The sequence below is a fragment of the Takifugu flavidus genome, unplaced genomic scaffold, assembly GCF_003711565.1.
Source record: "Takifugu flavidus isolate HTHZ2018 unplaced genomic scaffold, ASM371156v2 ctg368, whole genome shotgun sequence".
Taxonomy (NCBI): domain Eukaryota; kingdom Metazoa; phylum Chordata; class Actinopteri; order Tetraodontiformes; family Tetraodontidae; genus Takifugu; species Takifugu flavidus.
In genome coordinates, this window is record NW_026621992.1 from 32,628 (window position 1) to 56,764 (window position 24,137).

A 24,137-nucleotide genomic window follows, 5' to 3' on the forward strand; every position below is an offset into this window, starting at 1 on the left:
ACAACAATTTTATTGACAAATACTATTTATAGTCGCGGCGACGATTGTGTGTGAGATTGTTACAGAAAATAATGGAGAAGCACTGCCCCAGGGTAACACACACCACACCGGAACCAATGCTCCCGCTGTTGTTTTTGCGGAACTTTATGTGTAACATTCGGCAGGAATCGGTAACAGCGGCTTGGAGCAGAAGGTTTTTGTATGTTTGACCGTATTGTGGTGTGGAAGCAGCAAGAATGTCTTCTGTTGAGTGTTTGAGGACGTTCGTCATGGAGCGACTGACTGTTGCTGCTGAAGAAATATTCCAAGTGTTTCAACAAAAGCTCGACGGATGTGAAGAAGAGCTCGATTATCAGCGCAGACTGGTGGAAAGTGTTTGGAGACCCCATATAAAGTTACACAGGACAGGTATGTAAGACTTTAACAAGACAAAATATGGAAGAATGTTCATTGTGACACTGAAGCAGTGCTTCTGCAACGTAAATGTGGTGCTAAATGTTGATTTATACCAATTTAAATGTAAACCTCTGAGGACTGAAAAGGTAGTGAGCATGGCAGGCCAGTAGGTGGCGATGTTAGCAATGAAGAAGCTAACAAATGTGTCTCCTCTGCTCAGAGTATTGACACAATAACTCCACATGTTTGGGGGAGCAATAGCAAAGCTACAAGAGTTGGCAGCACACATGTTGCTGGGTAACAGGCCATAGCTGCTGCTGCTGTTGTTCCTTGGTGAGCGCGGTTCATTGATCTGAAAGAATAACGACCTCATTACACTTCTGTGTCTGTAGCTGACAGAGTTTATGGATCATCGCTGTGTTCGAAACCACACACTCGTTCCCTATTCTCTACTCACTTCTCACTTCACCGGGAGTTGGATTGAGGACACTATGGAGTTAACTGAATTTTATATTCGTTTTCGTACACTACGATGGCGCAAGCTAAATGACGTCATAACGTTGCATAATAAATATGAACCCCCGTTCGCGGGAGAGCGGCCAAGTCTATTTAATTATTCTAACCCATAAAAAAACATAACACAATCACCCTTAGTTTGTTTTTTTCTTCATGTATCATTTCCCCCTATAAATTTTTGACATCAATAAAAAAAAACGAATAAAAAATGATATTAAATTAAAGTTCAGTGACATTTTCACATCGTGACATCAAGTCTTACAAAATTTAAACTGGATTTTGATTGGAAAATGTCTATTAATCTGTTCATCATCTTTTTAAAGTTTCTTTTGAGATCCTATCCTCTGGTGTGGAATAGACATTTCCTTAGGACTATTTTGGCTCTATGATCAAGATGTAATCAAATTGTGACAGAAAAAACAGCAATGATGGTTGATTATGGTTTTTATTTCCACCTTTATGTTGAAATATTTTACGATGCCTACATTTCATCCCTTCTGAAAAGAATTGAAGACTTTCCACTGATTTCACCATGGCTGGAGTCTGAAGGTGGAGGTTTAATCATCTTTAGGCTGGCAGGTGCAGCCTGCTACTGTGTGGAGTCAAGAGCCTTCTCAATTCCACACTCCACAACCAATGACATAATTTGTTGGCTCTCAGATAAAGTACTTGCCCTGAAAATATGTCCAATTACTTTTTCTAAGGGCAGGTGTTGACTTGATCACCAGCTTCTGCTAAAGTGGTTGGCAGTATAGATGGATGCCACCTTAGGATCAAGCTCCCTGGTGGAGCTGCTTAGTGTTACTTTAACAGAAAACTGAGGGTTATTGCATCATAGGGAACGGTGGTATCCCTGTATGTCCAAGTCTGTAGCTTTGATAACACTATTTAGAGAGTACAGGAGACATATGATAGCGGCCAACATACATCGTGCAAAAGCTCAATCTAGTATAGAAAGGACAATGACCAGATGCTGGGCAATATTTTACAAAGCCTTGGAGGTGAAGCCTGCCTTTGCCACAAAGGTGATTGCATGTTGAACCATTTTGCACAATGTCCACCTGAGGAATGCTGAAAGCATTGAACCCTCAGAAAACAGCTAGTCCTTCTCCACCCAGCTGCGGATCAAACTATGGACATCACCGTCACTCGCTAAAGATATCAGTCCAATTGATGAGTCTGCAGTATGTTTATATCGCACCAACAATATCTTACTTCACTGAAAGTGTGAAACCTCTAGTACAGTATAATTAAAATGGTATGAAAGAGCAACGAGCCAAAGATGCTTATTATCGCCTGAATGCTAATGTCTTTAAGGCTAAAACATACTACACAGGATGCACCAATATGTTTCTCAAGTGAAAGAAGCACTGCGCTTCCAGAAAGTAACATATTACACATAGCGGACAATTTTTACATTTGTATGACAGCTCTCCGTGCCTCGGTTTACCAGCCATTAACAAGTGGTCACGTGATACCACAAAGGCTGATGGGAAATATTACTGTGTTAGGGTGCATAGGTTGTACACGACTTTTCGCAATGCATTGTGGGATACACTGAGCGCACTACCTCAGGTATAGGGGATGGTTTTGGACAGAGCGCATTTTAAGACAGCTGGATACAGGAACTACCCCTCAGTTCAACGCATAAACCCTGCTGGCTGAACAGTGGTACTGCCCAGATGGCAAAGGTCACTTACTTCCATTGGGCCCAAAAATAGATTTTCAATAGGCTAACATGGTGAAAGAGACGTTCTGGCATAGTGACGTTGTGAACACGCATCACACCAACTGGACCGAGCCTGCCTGCAGATTCATGTGTGACCCATCCTGTAGTGGAGTGAGGCGCGCCATGATGGCTTTCATTACAAATACATCTTACATACTGTATGTTAAATATGTCTATTGTGTTAACTAACCAGCATTTTATGTAGCCTTCTACCAAAATTAAAATATACACATGAAATAACGATTAACTACTGGAATTCTTTATACTATAAGCCGCTACTTTTTTCCCTTGATTTGAATCCTGCAGCCTACACAACAGTGCAGTTAATTCATAGAGTTTTATGGGCTAATGGCCACCGGGGGCACTCTCAAGCAGTAAACACAAAAGTGATACAGACACGTGGGGAAAGATTATGCACCAAAGAAGACACTAGTTTTGATTTTGAACTGTCATTTCATCCATCATGCACACGCCCTCAGGTGCGGCTTATACAGTGGGACCTCTACTTACGAACAACTCTACATCTCTCAACGGGAAAATATTTCCTCTTGTTACGAAGGAAATTTCAGGATACGAAAGGAAAAAATACGCTACCGCTGCTACTTGCAGCTCACGGAGTTTAGCGAACACAAACATGCTTGTAGCTGCTCTGCCATTGGCTATTGCCTAGCATCTTCCAATCCCAATCAAACCCAATCTGTACAAGTTTGTGTGAATCCCAGCGTCGCCTTCGTTTAACTTTTATTTATTGTGGGTGTATGTATGTTTGTTCATTAGATGGCGGTGTTACCACAAGTGTTAACGTTTGTTGCTAGTAATGACGGCTAATGTAAGATTAACCTGGAATAAAGTTCATTTTGTTCCTGGAGAATCCTTGCGCTGAATTCCTACATTTATTGTGCAGTAATCTAATTGTAACACGTATTTGTTACATGTTTTGATGCATTTTTATGATTTATAAAAAATATTATGTCCGAATTTTTGGGGGTTTGGAACGGATTAGGGCATTTACATGGAAAACATGTCTCTACTTGTAATTTTCAGGTTACGAAACAACTTCCGGAACCAATTAATTTCGTAAGTAAGAGGTCCCACTGTATTCACGTGCGCTCAATAGTCCGAAAATTATAGCAGCCATGTTTTCATATACCGAAACAGAGAAACCTTTTCCTACTTTGTCTTTGATTAAGACGTTTGTGTGTATTCAAAGATTTATCCAGGTCTGTTCATTCTTGCCTGTTTCTGATTGTAGCAAGGCTGTAAAATCAGCTCTGTTAAAGACCTACGAGTTGGTTCCTGAGGCTCACAGGCAACAATTCTGGACATAGAAGAAAAGTGATGGGAGACACCTGGGATTTGAATACACACTTTCAGAGCTGTGTACTGTTTTTAAACTACAGGTAGATACTTTTGACAATCTGGCCAATTTAGTTGTTTTAGAGCAGCAGAGGTTATTGCTGCTGATGTCACCAATCACAAAGCAGCCGCTGCTGCTGCTCTTGCAGATGACCGTGTCAGCTTCCAAGTGTAGTTTTGGTTGCATGCACACTCATTTTATGGCTGTGGACAAGGCTGAAGCAAGCAGAGCTAGTTTTTCTTGACTTGTGGCACTCCAAGGACTGGTCTGTGACGTGATTGTGGCACATATTAATATTAATACACACTGTGCAGCCCCAGCTCAGTGTCATTAACGTATTTGCATGATCTCTACCTGTTCTCTCCTCTACCTGTCCTCCCCCCTCTCCTCCCTCTCTGCCCAGCCAGCCATCAGCAGCAAGAGAGTCCCCCCTTATGAGCCTGGTTCTGTTCAAGGTTTCTGTTCTGTTCAGGTTTTACCCTGCTGTTCTAGTTCTGTTTTGTCCAAGTAAACATCTTTTGTTCATCTGTTGTTTTTCTCTTGTAATGTACGTTTGCGAAAAAGAGGGCAGCCTCAGATTTACTCATTCAGAGGTGACTGATGCTTCAGATGTTTGGAGAAGAGATGCAGAACTTCACAGGCTGCAGGTTTGAACATTGATATTGTGAGCTGCCCGTTGTTGTGGCTCGTTGGATGGTTAAAAACTGCCCTTTGTTCAGTTTCCCCTAAACCTATCGCTTATGCTCACATGCTTCTTTCCATTCTTGATGATTTCTCTTGCATTTTCAGAGCTTTCACAGCAGCAACCTTTGTGGAAGGAGGAAGAGGATAATGACCAGCATCAGGATAGGAGCTACAGTCTAGACCAGGACGAGTCGAAGCCTCCACAAATCAAAGAGGAACAGGAGGAAACCTGCTGTTATCAGGACGGAGAGTCGCTGATTGTGAAGCAGGAGATGGACACCTCAATGGTGACTCCTATACATGAGCAAGAGAACAACGGTGAACTGGGCTTAAATCCTGATCAGAGTCAGGAAAATACTGAGGTGAACACAACAGTTCAAAGCCCTGTGTTACCAGATCCAGACTGTGACCTGCAGCTGCTCTCCTACAGTCCTCATATATCTCAGAGCAAAGATGAGGAAAACAGCACCAGCGAAGACTCCAGGTGGACCACAGCTGAAGAGCCAAAACAAACCATGAAGCAGAACCATCCTAAATGTCAGACTGGGAACGTAAACAGCCCAGCAGAGTCAGCAGTGGACTGTGATACAGACACAAGTGCTAAAACATCTGCATGTAACACAGGTGAACAACAGGGAAAGGTCAAGGCAGACCTGAAAGGACATTCCATTATTCAATACCAACACCTTGACTCAGTATGTGGGAAAGATTCCAGAGAGGGTTGTTTCTCATCAGCCGACAAAATTGAGGAAACAGCAACCAAACTGTTTATCTGTCAAACATGTGGGAAAGATTTCAAACTGTCAAAATCACTGAAGCAACACCTTAGAGTTCACACAGACGAGAGACCTTATGCGTGTAAAACATGTGGGAAAACCTTTAAACAATATTCTTCATTTTATATCCACAAGAGAATTCACACAGGTGAGAGACCATATGTCTGTCAAACATGTGGGAAGGCCTTTACACAAAATGATAAATTAACTATGCACCTGAGAGTTCACACAGGTGAGAGACCATTTGTGTGTAAAACATGTGGGAAAACCTTCAAACAAAATTCTGGATTAAATGTCCACATGAGAATTCACACAGGTGAGAGACCATATGTGTGTAAAACATGTGGAAAAACCTTCAAACAAAATTACGGATTAAATGTCCACATGAGAATTCACACAGGTGAGAGACCATATGTGTGTAAAACATGTGGGAAAGCCTTTATAGCTAGTACTTCATTAAATGACCACATGAAAGTTCACACAGGTGAGAGACCATATGTGTGTAAAACATGTGGAAAAGCCTTCAAACAAAGTTCTGCATTAAAGTATCACATTAGAATTCACACAGTTGAGTAACCACATGTCTGTGAAACATGTGGGGAAACTTTCACCCAGAATTGTGATTTAGTGCAGCACCTGAGCACCCACACAAGGACATCACGTCTGACACTGTGGTCAGCAGCATCGGGGCTCCACAGGGGACTGTGCTGTCCCCCATCCTCTTCACTCTGTACACCTCGGACTTCTGTTACAACTCTGAAATGTGTCACATTCAGAAGTTCGCTGATGACACAGCCATCGTTGGGTGTATCAGACACGACCAAGAGGAGGAGTACCGGTGCCTGGTGAGGGACTTTGTTGCCTGGTGCCACAACAACGGCCTGCAGCTCAACACCTCCAAAACTAAAGAACTGGTCATTGACTTCGGGAGGGACCGACCGAGACCTAGACCAGTTCAGATAGGAACGGAGGAGGTGGAGGGCGTGCAGACCTACAAATATCTTGGGCTGTGGCTGGACAACAGGCTGGACTGGACAAGCAACACGAGGCAGCTGTACAAGAAGACCCAGAGCAGGATGTACTTCCTGAGGAGACTCAGATCTTTCAACATCTGCAGGAAACTCCTCTGGATGTTCTATCAGTCTGTGGTCGCCAGCGTCCTGTCCTACGCTGTGGTGTGCTGGGGGGGGAGTGCGACAAAAGCAGACCTCTCCAGGCTGGAGAAGCTGATCAGGCGGGCCAACTCGGTGGTTGGGATGAAGCTGAAACCTCTGGCGACAGTGGCAGAGAGGAGAACTATCGACAAGCTGCGGAGCATCATGGACAATGTCCGCCACCCTCTGCACACTGTCATCCACAGCCAGAGAAGCCTGATCAGCCAGAGGCTGCGCCTCCCCAAGTTCAGGACCAACAGACTGGGGAACTCATTCATCCCCCGAGCTATCAGACTGTTCAACTCCTCACTGGGGGGGAGGAGGGCCAACAGGAGAACTGGAACATTTTTATAGTTTTATATTTATATTCATATTCTATTTTCAATTTATTCTATTTTATTTCTTATTTTATTATATTTTATTATCTTTAATAGGTTTGATGGGGTGAAATGGTGGTGGGAAATTTTGTAGATGCTGTAGATCTTTGGAGATGCTAATTTCCCTGGTGGACACCCCCTAAAGGGATCAATAAAGTTCTCTTGAATCTTGAATCTTGAAGTGCAAAAGAGGCAGCAAGTGCAGATATAATGAGTTAATAAATACAATATGTGTGGTTTATATTGTTACAGTAGTTTACTGTTGTTTACAGGATTGTACTATGAAAATATTTTATAAATGGGTATTTACATTAAATGCCTGAAACTATAAGTCAATCAATCAATCTTTATTTATATAGCGTCTTTTACAATCAAAACTGTTTCTAGGCGCTTTCCAGAATCCCAGGGCCTAACCCCAGACAAGTAACAGTGGCAAGGAAAAACTCCCTTTTAACAGGAAGAAACCTTGAGCAGGACCAGGCTCATGTAGGGGGACCCTCCTGCTGATGGCCGGCTGGGTAGAGAGAGAGGAGAAGAGAAGAGATTTTTCTTTGGATTTTTTACAAAAATACTTTAATCACAAATTTACACAGGGCCACAAAACACCCTTTTTAGAAAAAAACACAGAACAACAATAATAGTAATAATAATAATAATAGTATTAGTAATAATAATAACAATAATAATAGTTATAATAATGATACCAACAACCACAATAAAAAAATGATAAATAAATAAATATTAAGAAAACAATACAATACAATTTATCCCACCAGGGTGTGTGCAAAGTGCAAAAAACCCTCTGTAACAGTGCATAAAACGTTTTTGTGACACCATATATCGTGGAATTTTCCGAGGTCGTTTATCATTTTATAAAACCCAAACTCCAACGTCAGCCTACACCGGACATTGCAGCGCCACACAGAGGCGGCCTCACTATCTTCAGTTTTTGAAATTTTGTTTTTCCTGGAGACGTAAATTGCCATTTTTGCCTCAACACAGATAAAATTCAGGAGTTGCCAATTGTTATGAGCGGCTTTCTTGTATCTTGCACCAAAAATAAAAGTTCTAATAGAAAAGGTTTCATTAAAACCATTAAAAACACCCTTCATGACATTAAAAAGTACAGTGAGCCTCTCACACTCACTGTACGCGTGGAACACAGTCTCTTGCCCAGAACAAAACGGGCACTGGTCCGACACAGCAGTGTTCATTCTGGAGAGGAGAGCGTTCAGGGCAACGGCCCCATGTAGGATACTCCACTGGAGGTGACCCTCCAGCAGGGGCGGGCTCCATCCCCAAAAGCCACTTTTGTTTGTAGTTGTATATCGGCCCAACTCTGTTGGCCCAGCGAAAAACTCCTTGTAGAGGAACTGTTTTGTTGATTCCATTTATTTATTGTCAGTACTGCGTGTCCAACATGGTGTTTATGCCCCAGTGCAAATTGGAAATAAAGTATTTTTGTAAAAATAAAAAAAATCTTTCTTTCTTCCTTGTTGAGGATCCAGTGTTATGCAGAGGTGTACTTACAACAATTTTATTGACAAATACTATTTATAGTCGCGGCGACGATTGTGTGTGAGATTGTTACAGAAAATAATGGAGAAGCACTGCCCCAGGGTAACACACACCACACCGGAACCAATGCTCCCGCTGTTGTTTTTGCGGAACTTTAATGTGTAACATTCGGCAGGAATCGGTAACAGCGGCTTTGAGCACAAAGTTTTTGTATGTTTGACCGTATTGTGGTGTGGAAGCAACAAGAATGTCTTCTGTTGAGTGTTTGAGGACGTTCGTCATGGAGCGACTGACTGTTGCTGCTGAAGAAATATTCCGAGTGTTTCAACAAAAGCTCGACGGATGTGAAGAAGAGCTCGATTATCAGCGCAGACTGGTGGAAAGTGTTTGGAGACCCCAAATAAAGTTACACAGGACAGGTATGTAAGACTTTAACAAGACAAAATATGGAAGAATGTTCATTGTGACACTGAAGCAGTGCTTCTGCAACGTAAATGTGGTGCTAAATGTTGATTTATACCAATTTAAATGTAAACCTCTAAGGACTGAAAAGGTAGTGAGCATGGCAGGCCAGTAGGTGGCGATGTTAGCGATGAAGAAGCTAACAAATGTGTCTCCACTGCTCAGAGTATTGACACGATAACTCAATAGCAAAGCTACAAGAGTTAGCAGCACACATGTTGCTGGGTAACAGGCCATAGCTGCTGCTGCTGTTGTTCCTTGGTGAGCGCGGTTCATTGATCTGAAAGAATAACGACCTCATTACACTTCTGTGTCTGTGTAGCTGACAGAGTTTATGGATCATCGCTGTGTTCGAAACCACACACTCGTTCCCTATTCTCTACTCACTTCTCACTTCATCGGGGAGTTGGATTGAGTACACTATGGAGTTAACTGAATTTTATATTCGTTTTCGTACACTACGATGGCGCAAGCTAAATGACGTCATAACGTTGCATAATAAATATGAACCCGTTCGCGGGCGAGAGCGGCCAAGTCTATTTAATTATTCTAACCCATAAAAAAACATAACACAATCACCCTTAGTTTGTTTTTTTCTTCATGTATCATTTCCCCCTATAAATTTTTGACATCAATAAAAAAAACGAATAAAAAATGATATTAAATTAAAGTTCAGTGACATTTTCACATCGTGACATCAAGTCTTACAAAATTTAAACTGGATTTTGATTGAAAAATGTCTATTCATCTGTTCATCATCTTTTTAAAGTTTCTTTTGAGATCCTATCCTCTGGTGTGGAATAGACATTTCCTTAGGACTATTTTGGCTCTATGATCAAGATGTAATCAAATTGTGACAGAAAAAACAGCAATGATGGTTGATTATGGTTTTTATTTCCACCTTTATGTTGAAATATTTTACGATGCCTACATTTCATCCCTTCTGAAAAGAATTGAAGACTTTCCACTGATTTCACCATGGCTGGAGTCTGAAGGTGGAGGGTTTAATCATCTTTAGGCTGGCAGGTGCAGCCTGCTACTGTGTGGAGTCAAGAGCCTTCTCAATTCCACACTCCACAACCAATGACATAATTTGTTGGCTCTCAGATAAAGTACTTGCCCTGAAAATATGTCCAATTACTTTTTCTAAGGGCAGGTGTTGACTGGATCACCAGCTTCTGCTAAAGTGGTTGGCAGTATAGATGGATGCCACCTTAGGATCAAGCTCCCTGGTGCAGCTGCTTAGTGTTACTTTAACAGAAAACTGAGGGTTATTGCATCATAGGGAACGGTGGAATCCCTGTATGTCCAAGTCTGTAGTGTTGATAACACTATTTAGAGAGTACAGGAGACCTACTGGGTCTGATAGCGGCCAACATACATCGTGCAAAAGCTCAATCTAGCATAGAAAGGACAATGACCAGATGCTGGGCAATATTTTACAAAGCCTTGGAGGTGAAGCCTGCCTTTGCCACAAAGGTGATTGCATGTTGCACCATTTTGCACAATGTCCACCTGAGGAATGCTGAAAGCATTGAACCCTCAGAAAACAGCTAGTCCTTCTCCACCCAGCTGCGGATCAAACTATGGACATCACCGTCACTCCCTAAAGATATCAGTCCAATTGATGAGTCTGCAGTATGTTTATATCGCACCAACAATATCTTACTTCTCCACTGAAAGTGTGAAACCTCTAGTACAGTATAATTAAAATGGTATGAAAGAGCAACAAGCCAAAGATGCTTATTATCGCTTGAATGCTAATGTCTTTAAGGCAAAAACATACTACACAGGAAGCACCAATATGTTTCTCAAGTGAAAGAAGCACTGCGCTTCCAGAAAGTAACATATTACACATAGCGGACAATTCTTACATTTGTATGACAGCTCTCCGTGCCTCGGTTTACCAGCCATTAACAAGTGGTCACGTGATACCACAAAGGCTGATGGGAAATATTACTGTGTTAGGGTGCATAGGTTGTACACGACTTTTCGCAATGCATTGTGGGATACGCTGAGCGCACTACCTCAGGTATAGGGGATGGTTTTGGACAGAGTGCATTTTAAGACAGCTGGATACAGGACTACCCCTCAGTTCAACGCATAAACCCTGCTGGCTGAACAGTGGTACTGCCCAGATGGCAAAGGTCACTTACTTCCATTGGGCCCAAAAATAGATTTTCAATAGGCTAACATGGTGAAAGAGACGTTCTGGCATAGTGACGTTGTGAACAGCAACGCATGGACCGAGCCTGCCTGCAGATTCATGTGTGACCCATCCTGTAGTGGAGTGAGGCGCGCCATGATGGCTTTCATTACAAATACATCTTACATACTGTATGTTAAATATGTCTATTGTGTTAACTAACCAGCATTTTATGTAGCCTTCTACCAAAATTAAAATATACACATGAAATAACGATTAACTACTGGAATTCTTTATACTATAAGCCGCTACTTTTTTCCCTTGATTTGAATCCTGCAGCCTACACAACAGTGCAGTTAATTCATAGAGTTTTATGGGCTAATGGCCACCGGGGGCACTCTCAAGCAGTAAACACAAAAGTGATACAGACACGTGGGGAAAGATTATGCACCAAAGAAGACACTAGTTTTGATTTTGAACTGTCATTTCATCCATCATGCACACGCCCTCAGGTGTGGCTTATACAGTGGGACCTCTACTTACGAACAACTCTACATGCGGACTTTTCAGGTTACGAAACGTCTCAACGGGAAAATATTTCCTCTTGTTACGAAAGAAATTTCAGGATACGAAAGGAAAAAATACGCTACCCCTGCTACTTGCAGCTCGCGGAGTTTAGCGAACATAAACATGCTTGTAGCTGCTCTGCCATTGGCTATTGCCTAGCATCTTCCAATCCCAATCAAACCCAATCTGTACAAGTTTGTGTGTATCCCAGCGTCGCCTTCGTTTAACTTTTATTTATTGTGGGTGTATGTATGTTTGTTCATTAGATGGCGGTGTTACCACAAGTGTTAACGTTCGTTGCTAGTAATGACGGCTAATGTAAGATTAGCCTGGAATAAAGTTCATTTTGTTCCTGGAGAATCCTTGCGCTGAATTCCTACATTTATTGTGCAGTAATCTAATTGTAACACGTATTTGTTACATGTTTTGATGCATTTTTATGATTTATAAAAAATATTATGTCCGAATTTTTGGGGTTTGGAACGGATTAGGGCATTTACATGGAAAACATGTCTCTACTTGTAATTTTCAGGTTACGAAACAACTTCCGGAACCAATTAATTTCGTAAGTAAGAGGTCCCACTGTATTCACGTGCGCTCAATAGTCCAAAAATTATAGCAGCCATGTTTTCATATACCGAAACAGAGAAACCTTTTCCTACTTTGTCTTTGATTAAGACGCTTGTGTGTATTCAAAGATTTATCCAGGTCTGTTCATTCTTGCCTGTTTCTGATTGTAGCAAGGCTGTAAAATCAGCTCTGTTAAAGACCTACGAGTTGGTTCCTGAGGCTCACAGGCAACAATTCTGGACATAGAAGAAAAGTGATGGGAGACACCTGGGATTTGAATACACACTTTCAGAGCTGTGTACTGTTTTTAAACTACAGGTAGATACTTTTGACAATCTGGCCAAATTAGTTGTTTTAGAGCAGCAGAGGTTATTGCTGCTCATGTCACCAATCACAAAGCAGCCGCTGCTGCTGCTCTTGCAGATGACCGTGTCAGCTTCCAAGTGTAGTTTTGGTGGCATGCACACTCATTTTATGGCTGTGGACAAGCAAGAGCGTCCCCCTGTATGGGCCTGGTTCTGTTCAAGGTTTCTGTTCTGTTCAGGTTTTACACTGCTGTTCTAGTTCTGTTTTGTCCAAGTAAACATCTTTTAACTTTTAACTTTTGTTCATCTGTTGTTTTTCTCTTGTAATGTACGTTTGCGAAAAAGATGGCAGCCTCAGATTTACTCATTCAGAGGTGACTGATGCTTCAGATGTTTGGAGAAGAGATGCAGAAATTCACAGGCTGCAGGTTTGAACATTGATATTGTGAGCTGCCCGTTGTTGTGGCTCGTTGGATGGTTAAAAACTGCCCTTTGTTCAGTTTCCCCTAAACCTATCGCTTATGCTCACATGCTTCTTTCCATTCTTGATGATTTCTCCTGTATTTCTAGAGCTTTCACAGCAGCAACCTTTGTGGAAGGAGGAAGAGGATGATGACCAGCATCAGGATAGGAGCTACAGTCTAGACCAGGATGAGTCGAAGCCTCCACAAATCAAAGAGGAACAGGAGGAAACCTGCTGTTATCAGGACGGAGAGCAGCTAACTGTGAAGCAGGAGATGGAGACCTCAATGGTGACTCCTATACATGAGCAAGAGAACAACGGTGAACTGGGTTTAAATCCTGATCAGAGTCAGGAAAATACTGAGGTGAATACAACAGTTCAAAGCCCTGTGTTACCAGATCCATCCTGTGACCTGCAGCTGCTCTCCTACAGTCCTCATATATCTCAGAGCAAAGATGAGGAAAACAGGACCAGCGAAGACTCCAGGTGGACCACAGCTGAAGGGCCAAAACAAACCATGAAGAAGAACCATCCTAAATGTCAGACTGGGAATGTAAACAGCCCAGCAGAGTCAGCAGTGGACTGTGATACAGACACAGGTGCTAAAACATCTGCATGTAACACAGGTGAACAACAGGGAAAGGTCAAGACAGACCTGAAAGGACATTCCACTATTAAATACCAACACCTTGACTCAGTATGTGGGAAAGATTCCAGAGAGGGTTGTTTCTCATCAGCCGACAAAATTAAGGAAACAGCAACCAAACTGTTTATCTGTCAAACATGTGGGAAAGATTTCAAACTGTCAAAATCACTGAAGCAACACCTTAGAGTTCACACAGACGAGAGACCTTATGCGTGTAAAACATGTGGGAAAACCTTTAAACAATATTCTTCATTTTATATCCACAAGAGAATTCACACAGGTGAGAGACCATTTGTCTGTAAAACATGTGAAGAACCTTTCTTAATCATTATTAAATACCAACTGAGATTCAACATGAGAACATGTATTCATGTACTAAATTACCTTTACACAAAATGATAAATTAAATATGCACCTGAGAGTTCACACAGGTGAGAGACCATATGTCTGTCAAACATGTGGGAAGACCTTTATACGAAATGATAAATTAAATATGCACCTGAGAGTTCACACAGGTGAGAGACCATTGTGTGTAAAACATGTGGGAAGACCTTTAAACAAAATTATGACTTAAAGGTCCACTTTAGAGTTCACACAGGTGAGAGACCATTTGTGTGTAAAACATGTGGGGAGACCTTTAAACGAAATGATGAATTACAGTTTCACTTAAGAGATCACACAGGTGAGAGACCATATGTGTGTAAAACATGTGGGAAAACCTTCAAACAAAATTCTGGATTAAATGTCCACATGAGAATTCACACAGGTGAGAGACCATATGTGTGTAAAACATGTGGAAAAGCCTTCAAACAAAATTATGGATTAAATGTCCACATGAAAATTCACACAGGTGAGAGACCATATGTGTGTAAAACATGTGGGAAAGCCTTTATAAATAGTACTTCATTAAATGTCCACATGAAAGTTCACACAGGTGAGAGACCATTTGTGTGTAAAACATGTGGGAAAGCCTTTATAGATAATACTTCATTAAATGTCCACATGCGAGTTCACACAGGTGAAAGACCATATTTGTGTAAAATATGTGGAAAAGCCTTCAAACAAAATTCTGCATTAAATGTCCACATGAGAATTCACAAAGATGAGAGACCATATGTATGTAAAACATGTGGAAAAGCCTTCAAACAAAGTTCTGCATTAAAGTATCACATTAGAATTCACAAAGATGAGAGACCACATGTCTGTGAAACATGTGGGGAAACTTTCACCCAGAATTGTGATTTAGTGCAGCACATGAGCACCCACACGGGTGAAAACATCTAGTTTTGCCAACAAGAGAGTTCAGATATTGCTGCAGCTTCTTCATTGAGAAGAGCCCAAAGAACAGCTTTAATTTTAGATTCCTGCCAGATGTTCTGTATTACCAGTTCACCCTTTTGTGCTGATAAACTTTGTTACTATGCAACAAATCTGTAAGACAGAGTCTTTGTATCAATTCAAAATGAAATATAAGTAAAATGAGTCATACTAGAAAAGCAATTGAGAAAATCTAGATGTCAGCAGTCTGTGAGCATGCGGTGCTCAGCAGGTGTTGGCTGGAGGCAGTGAGAACCTTCTGTGTTGAACAGGTGAAGTGGCTCCCTGATGTCTGCAGGTGCAGCTGCTCTTCCACTGTTTTAGGCATCAATCATGAAAGCTGTGGGCTCCATTTACCTCCTGCAGCCTCCTGCTGACACCTCCAATCAGCAAACAGCACAGGAGTCATGTGGGCTCTGGCTAGTTCCTGTCAGAACTCAACTCAGCCATTTTAAATATATTCATGTGTAAGTTTTGGGAGAATTGATTATTGTGATCAGAATCATTGTTTGTACTGTTTTTATCACAATGCTTTAAAGGGAAGAAACTGAAAGTGTTGGAAGGTATATGAGATTGTGAGTTCTTGGGGTTTGTTTGAGAGGATCAAGACCAGATAAGGGAAAGGAATGCATCAAAATAGAGTTCTGTTGGCAGAAGGAGTTGACCCCCATGCTGTGGTACAAATACACGTGACACAAGGATGATCGGGGCCCTTCCTCATGAACTGAGACACAGTGCTCAGAAGTCTCTTTAAGTGATTTCAGTTTTCTGTCATAAATAAAAATCACATAGGTCATTGATTCAGAATTGATTCTTTGTCTATTTCTCCCTGAGTAAATGAAGGGCACGAGGAACATGTAGGTAAAGGAAGTTTCCTCAACAATGCTATGGCTTATCCTGAACACCGTACCCACCAGGACTGTACGCAGCTTCTCCAACAGCAAACCCTGGATCACCCCAGACATAAAGGCTCTCCTGAAGGAGAAGAAGAGGGCTTTTGTGTCAGGAGACAAGGAAGAGCTGAAGACTCTTCAGAGGGAACTGAGGAGGAAGATCAGACAGGAGAAGGACAACTACAGGAGGAAGATGGAAAACCAGCTGCAACAGAACAACATCTGTGGGGTATGGAAGGGACTGAAGACCATCTCGGGCTTCAAGGAACAGAAGTCCCAACCTGTGGGAAACCGTGAGTGGGCAAACGACCTGAACTTGTTTTTCAATGGATTCGATCAGGTACCCACCCCTCCCCCAGCCCAGTCTCCTCTGCTGCTACCCCCACCACTGTCTGTGCTCCCAATAGACTGTTCCTCCTGTCCCCCCTCCCCCTCTCTCATGAACTTCAGCTCACACATTCCCGACACTTTACACTCTGGCCCTGCCCACCCCCCCCCCATCCACCCTCAACCTCCCTGCTCCAGCCTGTCCCTCACGCCACACCAGGTGAGGTCCGGGTGGCATCAGCTCCAGGCTCCCGAAATCCTGCGCAGACCAGCTGTGTGGGATCTTCAGTCACATGTTCAACCTGAGTCTGAAGCTGGGGAGAGTGCCACAGCTGTGGAAGACGTCCTGCATTGTTGCAGTGCCGAAGACACCGCACCCCAAGGAGGTCAACAGCTACAGGCCGGTAGCTCTGACATCTCATCTGATGAAGACGCTGGAGAGGCTCATCCTCGATCACCTGCGCCCACTGGTGAGCTCCTTCATGGACCCGTTGCAGTTCGCCTACCAGCCGAGCATCGGGGTGGACAGCGCCGTCATCTACCTCCTCCACACCTCCCTCACTCACCTGGAGAAGGCTAGAAGCACTGTGAGGATCATGTTTTTTGATTTCTCCAGTACATTCAACACCATCCAGCCCAGGCTGCTGGGGGATAAGCTGCAAGTACCTGGGGTGGATCACCACCTCACAACATGGATTCTGGACTACCTCACACAAAGACCACAGTTTGTGAGGGTGAAGGGCTCCAAGTCAGATCGGCTTCTCTGCAGCACTGGTGTCCCGCAGGGAACAGTTCTGGCTCCTTTCCTGTTAACCCTCTACACCACGGACTTTTCACACAGTACATCTTCATGCCACCTCTAGAAGTTTTCTGATGACTCTGCTGCTGTCGGCCTCATCGCTGATGGGGACGATATGTAGTACAGGGAACTTATTCAGGACATTGTGGACTGGAGCCTGCGGAGCAACCTCCAGATAAATGCTGGCAAAACCAAGGAGCTGGTGCTAGATTTCCGCAGGCGTAACAACCCCCCGCCTGCACCAGTGAACATCCTGGGAACGGATGTTGACGTGGTGGAGTCCTACAAGTACCTGGGTGTTCACTAAACAATAACCTGGACTAGACACACAACACAGACGCCCTTGTCAAGAAGGGCAATAGCAGACTGTTCCTGCTCAGGAGGCTGAGGTCTTTTGGAGTGCAGGGACCACTCCTGAGGACTTTCTATGACTCTGTGGTGGGATCAGCCATCTTCTGTGGGATTGTCTGCTGGTCCAGTAGCATCACGGACAGGGACAGGAGGAGATGGACTGGTAAGGAGGGCCAGCTCTGTCCTGGGATGTCCCCTGGACTCGGTGGAGGTGGTGGGAAACGGGCTGATGGCTAAGCTGTCATCCATGTTGAACAACACGTCCCACCCCCTACAGGACACCCTGGCAGCACTGGGCAGCTCATTCAGTGAGCGGCTGCTCCACCCTCGCTGTGTGAAGGAGAGGTATCGCAGATCTTTCCTGCCGGCTGCTGTCAGACTGCACAATAAACATAACGCCCGCTAGCACAATCTGAATATTATATATTCTGATATTTATATTGTATTCACCCTCTGTACTATGTACAGGTATACAGGGGCTGAGTATACATTTACCTGGATTATTGTAAATATACTGTACATCCTCTTTGTATATTCCAAATTCTATCCTATTCGATTTTATCTTATTTTTCTCTGCGTGCTCTTGCTGTTGTTGCACTGTAAATTTCCCCGTGTGGGACAATAAAGGACCTGAATCTGAATCTGAATTGATCCTGTAGGAAATTCAGCACCATAGTTACAGCCTGTATATATTTATCTTGGTTGCAATGACTTTTATATACCCTTTACTATCTGAACTCTGTAAATAAAACATATGTATTGATATCACAAACATATATTATTTGTGTATATATTATATACATCATCACAGTATTTATTTGCTACTTAAGCACTTCTGATTAATTTATGCTATGTGTTGTTGTACATGTACACTTACATAATCTAATCGAAAGGTACAATGTTGCTATGCTCTCAGCAGGGGATGGGGCCTGACAAACAAACAGAAAATTATTTAAAAAATTCAGAATACAAAATAATCACCCTATTCAGACCAACATGTAGCTTTCTACTACTTTTTGGGGAATGCGTGTCCCCCTGACCCCTCCGAGAAGAGACATTTGATTTTTAGATGTACGAAACACTGTCCAGACACCTACAGCACAAAAGGCGATGGTTCTAACAGAGGAGGAAGGAGGGGAGTTACCAGATGCATCCATGAGCTAGGAGGGCAGCAACCTTTAACACTCAAAGAGCCATTTCAACCCGGTTTCCACGGAAAAGACAACACTGGGGCCGCAAACACTTTTTGACATCTAATGAAGAGTATATATAAATATGTCCATGCAGTCTCATCCAAGAAGTCACGTTTTTTAGATAGTGCAGACGTTTTTGACAATTTGGTTTAGTAACGCAGTCATTTCAAATTCAAATTCAAAACATTAGAAAATGTTTATTATTAAAAAATTTTTTTTTATATCTCAATAATTTAAATAATATTTTTTTTTTTTTTGGTAAATAATTGATAATAATATAAATTAATTTTACAAGATGTATTGTCTAAAGATTGATGTCTGATGTTCTGATTTTTAATTAAACAGCAACAATGTTCCTTAGCTTTTCATAATAGTCTGATTTATAGACAGCAATGCGCATCTCACTGCTGCATTTGCCATCACTGTGTGCAGCTGTTGTCTGTAAGTCGCTCTGTAGTCAGTACTACACAGCTTCTGTCCAGATGCATAGAACACAGAGCATACACATATACACAGACAGTCTCTTTTTTTTCTCCTACTCTGGCTCACTTCACACGTAACGACTTTGTGTCTTAATTTCTCTCCCGTAGCGATCTCTCATTGGTAAATGAACTGCCTTCAGAATCATAAGAAATAAAATGTACCCTTTATAACTTTAAATAATGTCCCACCTAAAGTGACAAAAGATTTGACAACACCAGGTTCTCTGTTATGGGAACTTCTCCAACATTGCGCAGTGTATATTTGGACTCTTCGTGTTATTTAGTCCCTCTTTGCGTCAACCTAAAACTCTTCCACCACCACAGAACCATGTGGTCAATCAGATGTTCGCTGATCAGTTTCAATCTTTCACAAGCAACCATTCCTATATATCTCGCAAAATTAAGTATTTTCTAACTGTGACATAAGTCACAAGCGTACTCTACACACCGACATCAACAACGAGAGATGTCATTTCAGTAGCTGTGCTCTAAGAACAGAGAGGACTGCAGGAATAACCACGTTTCATTTCTAAAATAAAATATTAAAAAATCTTTGCAGTTTACTCCCTAAAAGCACAGAAATTAGTGGTCGAATGACTTGATCAAGTTAAATGGCTCTGGTATTTTCTACAGTCTCTCTTACACACATTAATTTCATCATACTAAAAAGAGGAAAAACATTTCAACAGACTTCAAAGGCAACAGGTACAACATAGAACAGGCAAGTCCTCAGGACAGGACTAGGCAGTCCACCTGCATCAAAGGACACTTGTTTAAGGACAGTGATGTACAGGTTTTGGTAGTGAAGATAAATGGTTCGAGAGAGGAGTGAAAGAAGCCATCTATGTCAAACAGGAAGGGCCATCATTAAACAGAGTTGGGGGTTTTAGGCATCATCTCTCACCTGCTTACATACAGTTTTGAAAAAGATCCCAAGGAGGAGAAGAAGCATTTCAGGCTGCTAACAAACCCCATCGTATCAGGGGAAGTTTCAACGACCTGCATAATGAGGGGTGGAGCAACCAACAACCAGGCGACTGAAGCTCCAAATGTATTAATGGTTCATGAAAAGCAGTAGTATCTGTAACTCAGCTACACTGATGAAGCCTCCTGGAAGAGAGGTGAAACGGCTTCATGGAATCCAAGGTAGTTTTCTAGGTCAACTGGACTGTTTTTACTTCTCTTTTATAGACGTTTCACCTTCTATCCAGAAGGCTTCTTCATTTCTGAACTCAGTGGGGACAGAGCTTAAAAATATAGGCCTTGTGGACCATTAGTATGCTAATGATCTGGTTGGCCACCTGAGAGTCGTTGTCATGGCTGTTGGTAGGGTCGTTCACCTAGTTTCAGTTGGTGTGTCTCTCTTTTGTCTGCTGGGGACAACTGAAACTGACTCATCACATGGTGGTGTGTCAGAAGGTCTCCTGAAATGGTGTGAATGTTTGGTTTGTTGTTGGAAGGAGTGGAGGACTGCTTTGTATGTGGGTGATAGGAAGTTCTTTAGCCCACCACCTTTGTTTAAGGATGGGATTTCCAATTTGACATGGATGGCGTCCTTGACACCCCTCTCAAACCATCTTCTCTGGCCACTACCCGTATTTGGCTGTCCTCAAAGGAGTGCCCGCTCTCCTTTAGGTGTAAGGAGATTCCTGACCTGAAGAGGTGGCACGTCTGTGTTGTGCTATTCTTCTGTGGAGAGGTTGTTTGGTTTCACCAATGTACAGTTCCTTGCATTCCTCCTGGCACTGTACAGCATAAACGACATTAGATTGTTTAGGTATTGGTGTCTTGTCCTTGTATCAGCTCCTGTCTGAGAGTGTTGCTTAGTTTAAACTGCACAGGTATGTCATGTTTTTGGGGGATCCTACTAAAATTCTCAGAGACCGCAAACAGATAGGGGATCTTAATGCTGTGGCGTTTGTTTCTCTGTCGCGGAATTTTAGCCGTTTGGAGAAGTAAACAATGAATCTAAATTACTGCGTAGGACATGGTTTATTCCTGTCAGTCGGTCAGGATACATGCACGGAAGCATGCAGAGAGATCTCTATTAAGCTGTGAGAATAATTATTATATTGTTATCATTTAAATGCATTTGTATGTTTAGCACCTAAGTACATGAAGAAGAAACTGTGTTTTTCACCTCTCTCGATTTAGTACACTTGTCCAGAGCACCAGATTTACTGTGAGATTGTTATCTGAAACCCTAAAAGCATCTTGGGAGGAGGTGAAAATTCCACAAGGATAATGAGCTGATGTGAATAAAGAAAGGAGGTTTGCAGAGCAGCAGCAGAGCGACGGAGGGTGTTCCAGAGTGAACTGCTGCTCGCTCTCCCTTGCAAGGTACCTGTGTTTGTGTCTTTTGTTGATTCACGCAGGGTTTTACTGGGTTGCTCTGTTTCAACTCTAACAAAGCATACACAGTTCTGATCTTATATAGCTGAAGGCCCGCTTCCGAGGCGCGGACACAGGACGTCTTCACAGCATGTGTGCGCTGCGTGCACAGGACACAGGACGTCTTCACAGCATGTGTACGCTGCATACACCGCATGTGTTTGGTGCCTTCACAGCATGTGTTCCGGCTGGCGCAAGAAGTTGAATGTCTGAGAATGTCCTTCCCCCTCAGTCGTTTGACGCAGGTCTCCTTTGAACCTCAGGGCGCCTTTGTTTCCTGTAAATGCACGAGGTGCCAAATGGACTCATCTGCTCTCCCAGTCGCCACCACACCCTTCCTAAATTTCCATTTCAACCCTTCCCTTTGCACTCAATTTACATTTCACACTCAAATTCCTTTTCACATCTCCTCCTCCTCTTTACTGGGGTCTCGTTTTTTTGAGGTCTTGGTGAAGGCCCAGCTGTCTTAATGTGGTCCTGTTCCTTCTTCCTGCCTTGGGATGTGGTGGGTATTTCTTTGGCCCGGTGTTAGAGGGTTTTGGCCCGGTGTTAGAGGGTTTTGATCACTTTGTTACTTCTCGGTCAAAACGGCCAAACGCCTCTCTTTACTCGTTTTCAAATTTAACGATCAACTCGGTTCACTTGACATCATTCAGCACTTTCGATTTAATAGGCAGTGCTCACCTTATAATCGGGCCCTTTCAGAATGATGCCGAGAACCGGTCGATCCAGACCCATGATGCCTGTCCTACTCTCCTCTGGAGCAGATCACGTCGAGGTCACGAAATGTCGTCGAAATCATTCTCAGAAGCGATAATAAGAAGTCAGAGAACTCAGATAGGAACTCTGAATGTGGCCCAGCCGGGGGCCAATATACAACTACAAACAAAAGTGGCTTTTCTGTCTTCCGGTTCAGATGGGTGATTCCCAAGAGTCAGGCTTTCAAATGAACTGGAACCACGTTTTGGTCTAGGATTAATTTATACCTTGGAGTGATAGATTGCTGCCACTCCCCCTCCTCAACCAGTAACATTAGGAATATGATGATTAAGATGGGTAGGAAGAGTAGATTCATTTAAGCTAACATACTCCTCCTCCTGAAGCCAGGTCTCAGTAAGACAAAATAAATCAATGTCATGATCAGGGATTTACACAAAATAGATGTAATATTTAATAGTCGACATTTAATTCTGACATTAGTTTCTCCAATTAATTATTGGAATTAATTTTAAATGAATTAATTTTAATAAAATTATGGTGATTGACCGCTCCCTTGTTCTGTGCTTGGTGAACGTTTAACCGTGGAACAGAGACTACCTCTATAGTGTTAAATATGTTATTGTTGTTCATATGTTATTACAGGACAAGCTGTCCCAGCTTAGTGTGCCTGCCTCCCTCTGCAGGTGGATCACTCACTTCCTGACGGATCGGAGGCAGTATGTGCGGCTGGGGAAGACTGTCTCGGACTCTGTCACCATCAGCACTGGATCACCCCTGGGCTGTGTACTTTCCCCCCTGCTCTTCTCCCTGTACACAAACTGCTGCACCTCAAGCCACCAGTCTGTCAAGCTGATCAGGTTTGCGGATGACACCACCCTCATCGGGCTCATCTCCAATGGAGACGAGACTGCCTACAGGAGGGAGGTGGCTCGACTGGTGTCCTGGTGCAGACACAACAACCTGCAGCTGAACGCTCAGAAAACAGTGGAGATGATTGTGGACTTCAGGAAAGTCACAGCCCCTTTGCCCCCCCTTGCCCTCATGGACTCCCCCATCACCATCGTGGACTCCTTCCACTTCCTGGGCACCACCATCACCCGGGACCTTAAGTGGGAGCCAACCATCAGCTCCCTCATCAAGAAGGCCCAGCAAAGGATGTTCTTCCTACGGCAGCTGAGGAAGCTCAAACTGCCTCCCAGGATGTTGGCGCAGTTTTATACGGCCATCATCGAGTCCATCCTCACCTCCTCCATCACCGTGTGGTTTGCTGGTGCCACCGCCAGGGACAGACTAAGGCTGCAGCGCGTCGTGCGCGCTGCCGAGAAGGTGATCGGCTGCAGGCTTCCATCCATCCAGGACCTGTATATCTCCAGGACCCGGAGGCGTGCAGGTCGGATCACGGCCGACCCTTCCCACCCTGGTCATGGACTGTTTTCCCCCCCCCCTCCCCTCAGGCAGGAGACTACTGTCCATTCGGACCAAAACCTCCCGCTACACGAACAGCTTCTTCCCCTCTGCCATCAGGCTGCTGAACACCAAGTGACTTATCACTTAAGCACCATGTACAGCAGCCAGTCGGACTCACGAACATCACATTACTCCTGCATTGACCTGCACTATTTCTTACTATTTATATATATACTGTACATATGTCTTATTTTATTTATCTTATTCTAATGTTGTCTTTTTTATGTTGAATGTCGCAGCGTCACACCAGGACAAATTCCTAGCTTGTGTAATATTGTGTATTACATGAACAATGGCAATAAACCTGATTCTGATTCTGATTGGTGGATGAGGGTTCTATGGAAGCAGCAGAGAGGTGTGTAAGACTACAACTCTGCATCCTGGTCTGGACCCTGGTTTGTCAGGTCACTTTGCGTCTAATAAAATTGGCCAAGTTACTAGAAATAAGAGAGGCACCATCCCTAGTGGGATGGACACCGTCTCTCCTAATCAGACCAGGTTTTCCCCAAAAACTGTTTTAGTTGTCTACAA

General features: G+C 43.1%; 3 protein-coding genes across 9 annotated transcripts; all 3 read left to right on the forward strand.

Annotated features, from left to right (window-relative positions):
* Window positions 1-152: 152 nt before the first annotated feature.
* On the forward strand, window positions 153-14,427 carry LOC130520390 (zinc finger protein 135-like). 5 transcript variants are annotated; one of them, XM_057024121.1, is made up of 4 exons: window positions 153-408; window positions 4,406-4,453; window positions 4,563-4,645; window positions 4,788-4,917. In XM_057024121.1, exons 1-4 carry the CDS (start codon window positions 237-239, stop codon window positions 4,860-4,862), a joined length of 378 nt encoding a protein of 125 aa, XP_056880101.1. In that variant the 5' UTR covers window positions 153-236; the 3' UTR covers window positions 4,863-4,917. The 5 variants fall into 5 exon arrangements, with proteins under 5 accessions (XP_056880101.1, XP_056880099.1, XP_056880100.1 ...); XM_057024119.1 differs by lacking the exons at window positions 4,406-4,453; window positions 4,563-4,645 and adding an exon at window positions 14,098-14,427 and having other exon boundaries at window positions 4,788-5,858; XM_057024120.1 differs by lacking the exons at window positions 4,406-4,453; window positions 4,563-4,645 and adding an exon at window positions 5,943-7,188 and having other exon boundaries at window positions 4,788-5,858.
* On the forward strand, window positions 8,683-23,816 carry LOC130520393 (uncharacterized). 3 transcript variants are annotated; one of them, XM_057024128.1, is made up of 3 exons: window positions 8,683-8,926; window positions 12,903-12,985; window positions 13,128-13,330. In XM_057024128.1, exons 1-3 carry the CDS (start codon window positions 8,755-8,757, stop codon window positions 13,200-13,202), a joined length of 330 nt encoding a protein of 109 aa, XP_056880108.1. In that variant the 5' UTR covers window positions 8,683-8,754; the 3' UTR covers window positions 13,203-13,330. The 3 variants fall into 3 exon arrangements, with proteins under 3 accessions (XP_056880108.1, XP_056880106.1, XP_056880107.1); XM_057024126.1 differs by lacking the exons at window positions 12,903-12,985; window positions 13,128-13,330 and adding an exon at window positions 22,782-23,816; XM_057024127.1 differs by lacking the exons at window positions 12,903-12,985; window positions 13,128-13,330 and adding an exon at window positions 22,823-23,816.
* LOC130520395 (zinc finger protein 383-like) lies at window positions 14,056-15,783 on the forward strand. Its single transcript, XM_057024129.1, has 2 exons — window positions 14,056-14,097; window positions 14,349-15,783. Exons 1-2 carry the CDS (start codon window positions 14,076-14,078, stop codon window positions 14,948-14,950), a joined length of 624 nt encoding a protein of 207 aa, XP_056880109.1. The 5' UTR covers window positions 14,056-14,075; the 3' UTR covers window positions 14,951-15,783.
* Window positions 23,817-24,137: the final 321 nt, after the last annotated feature.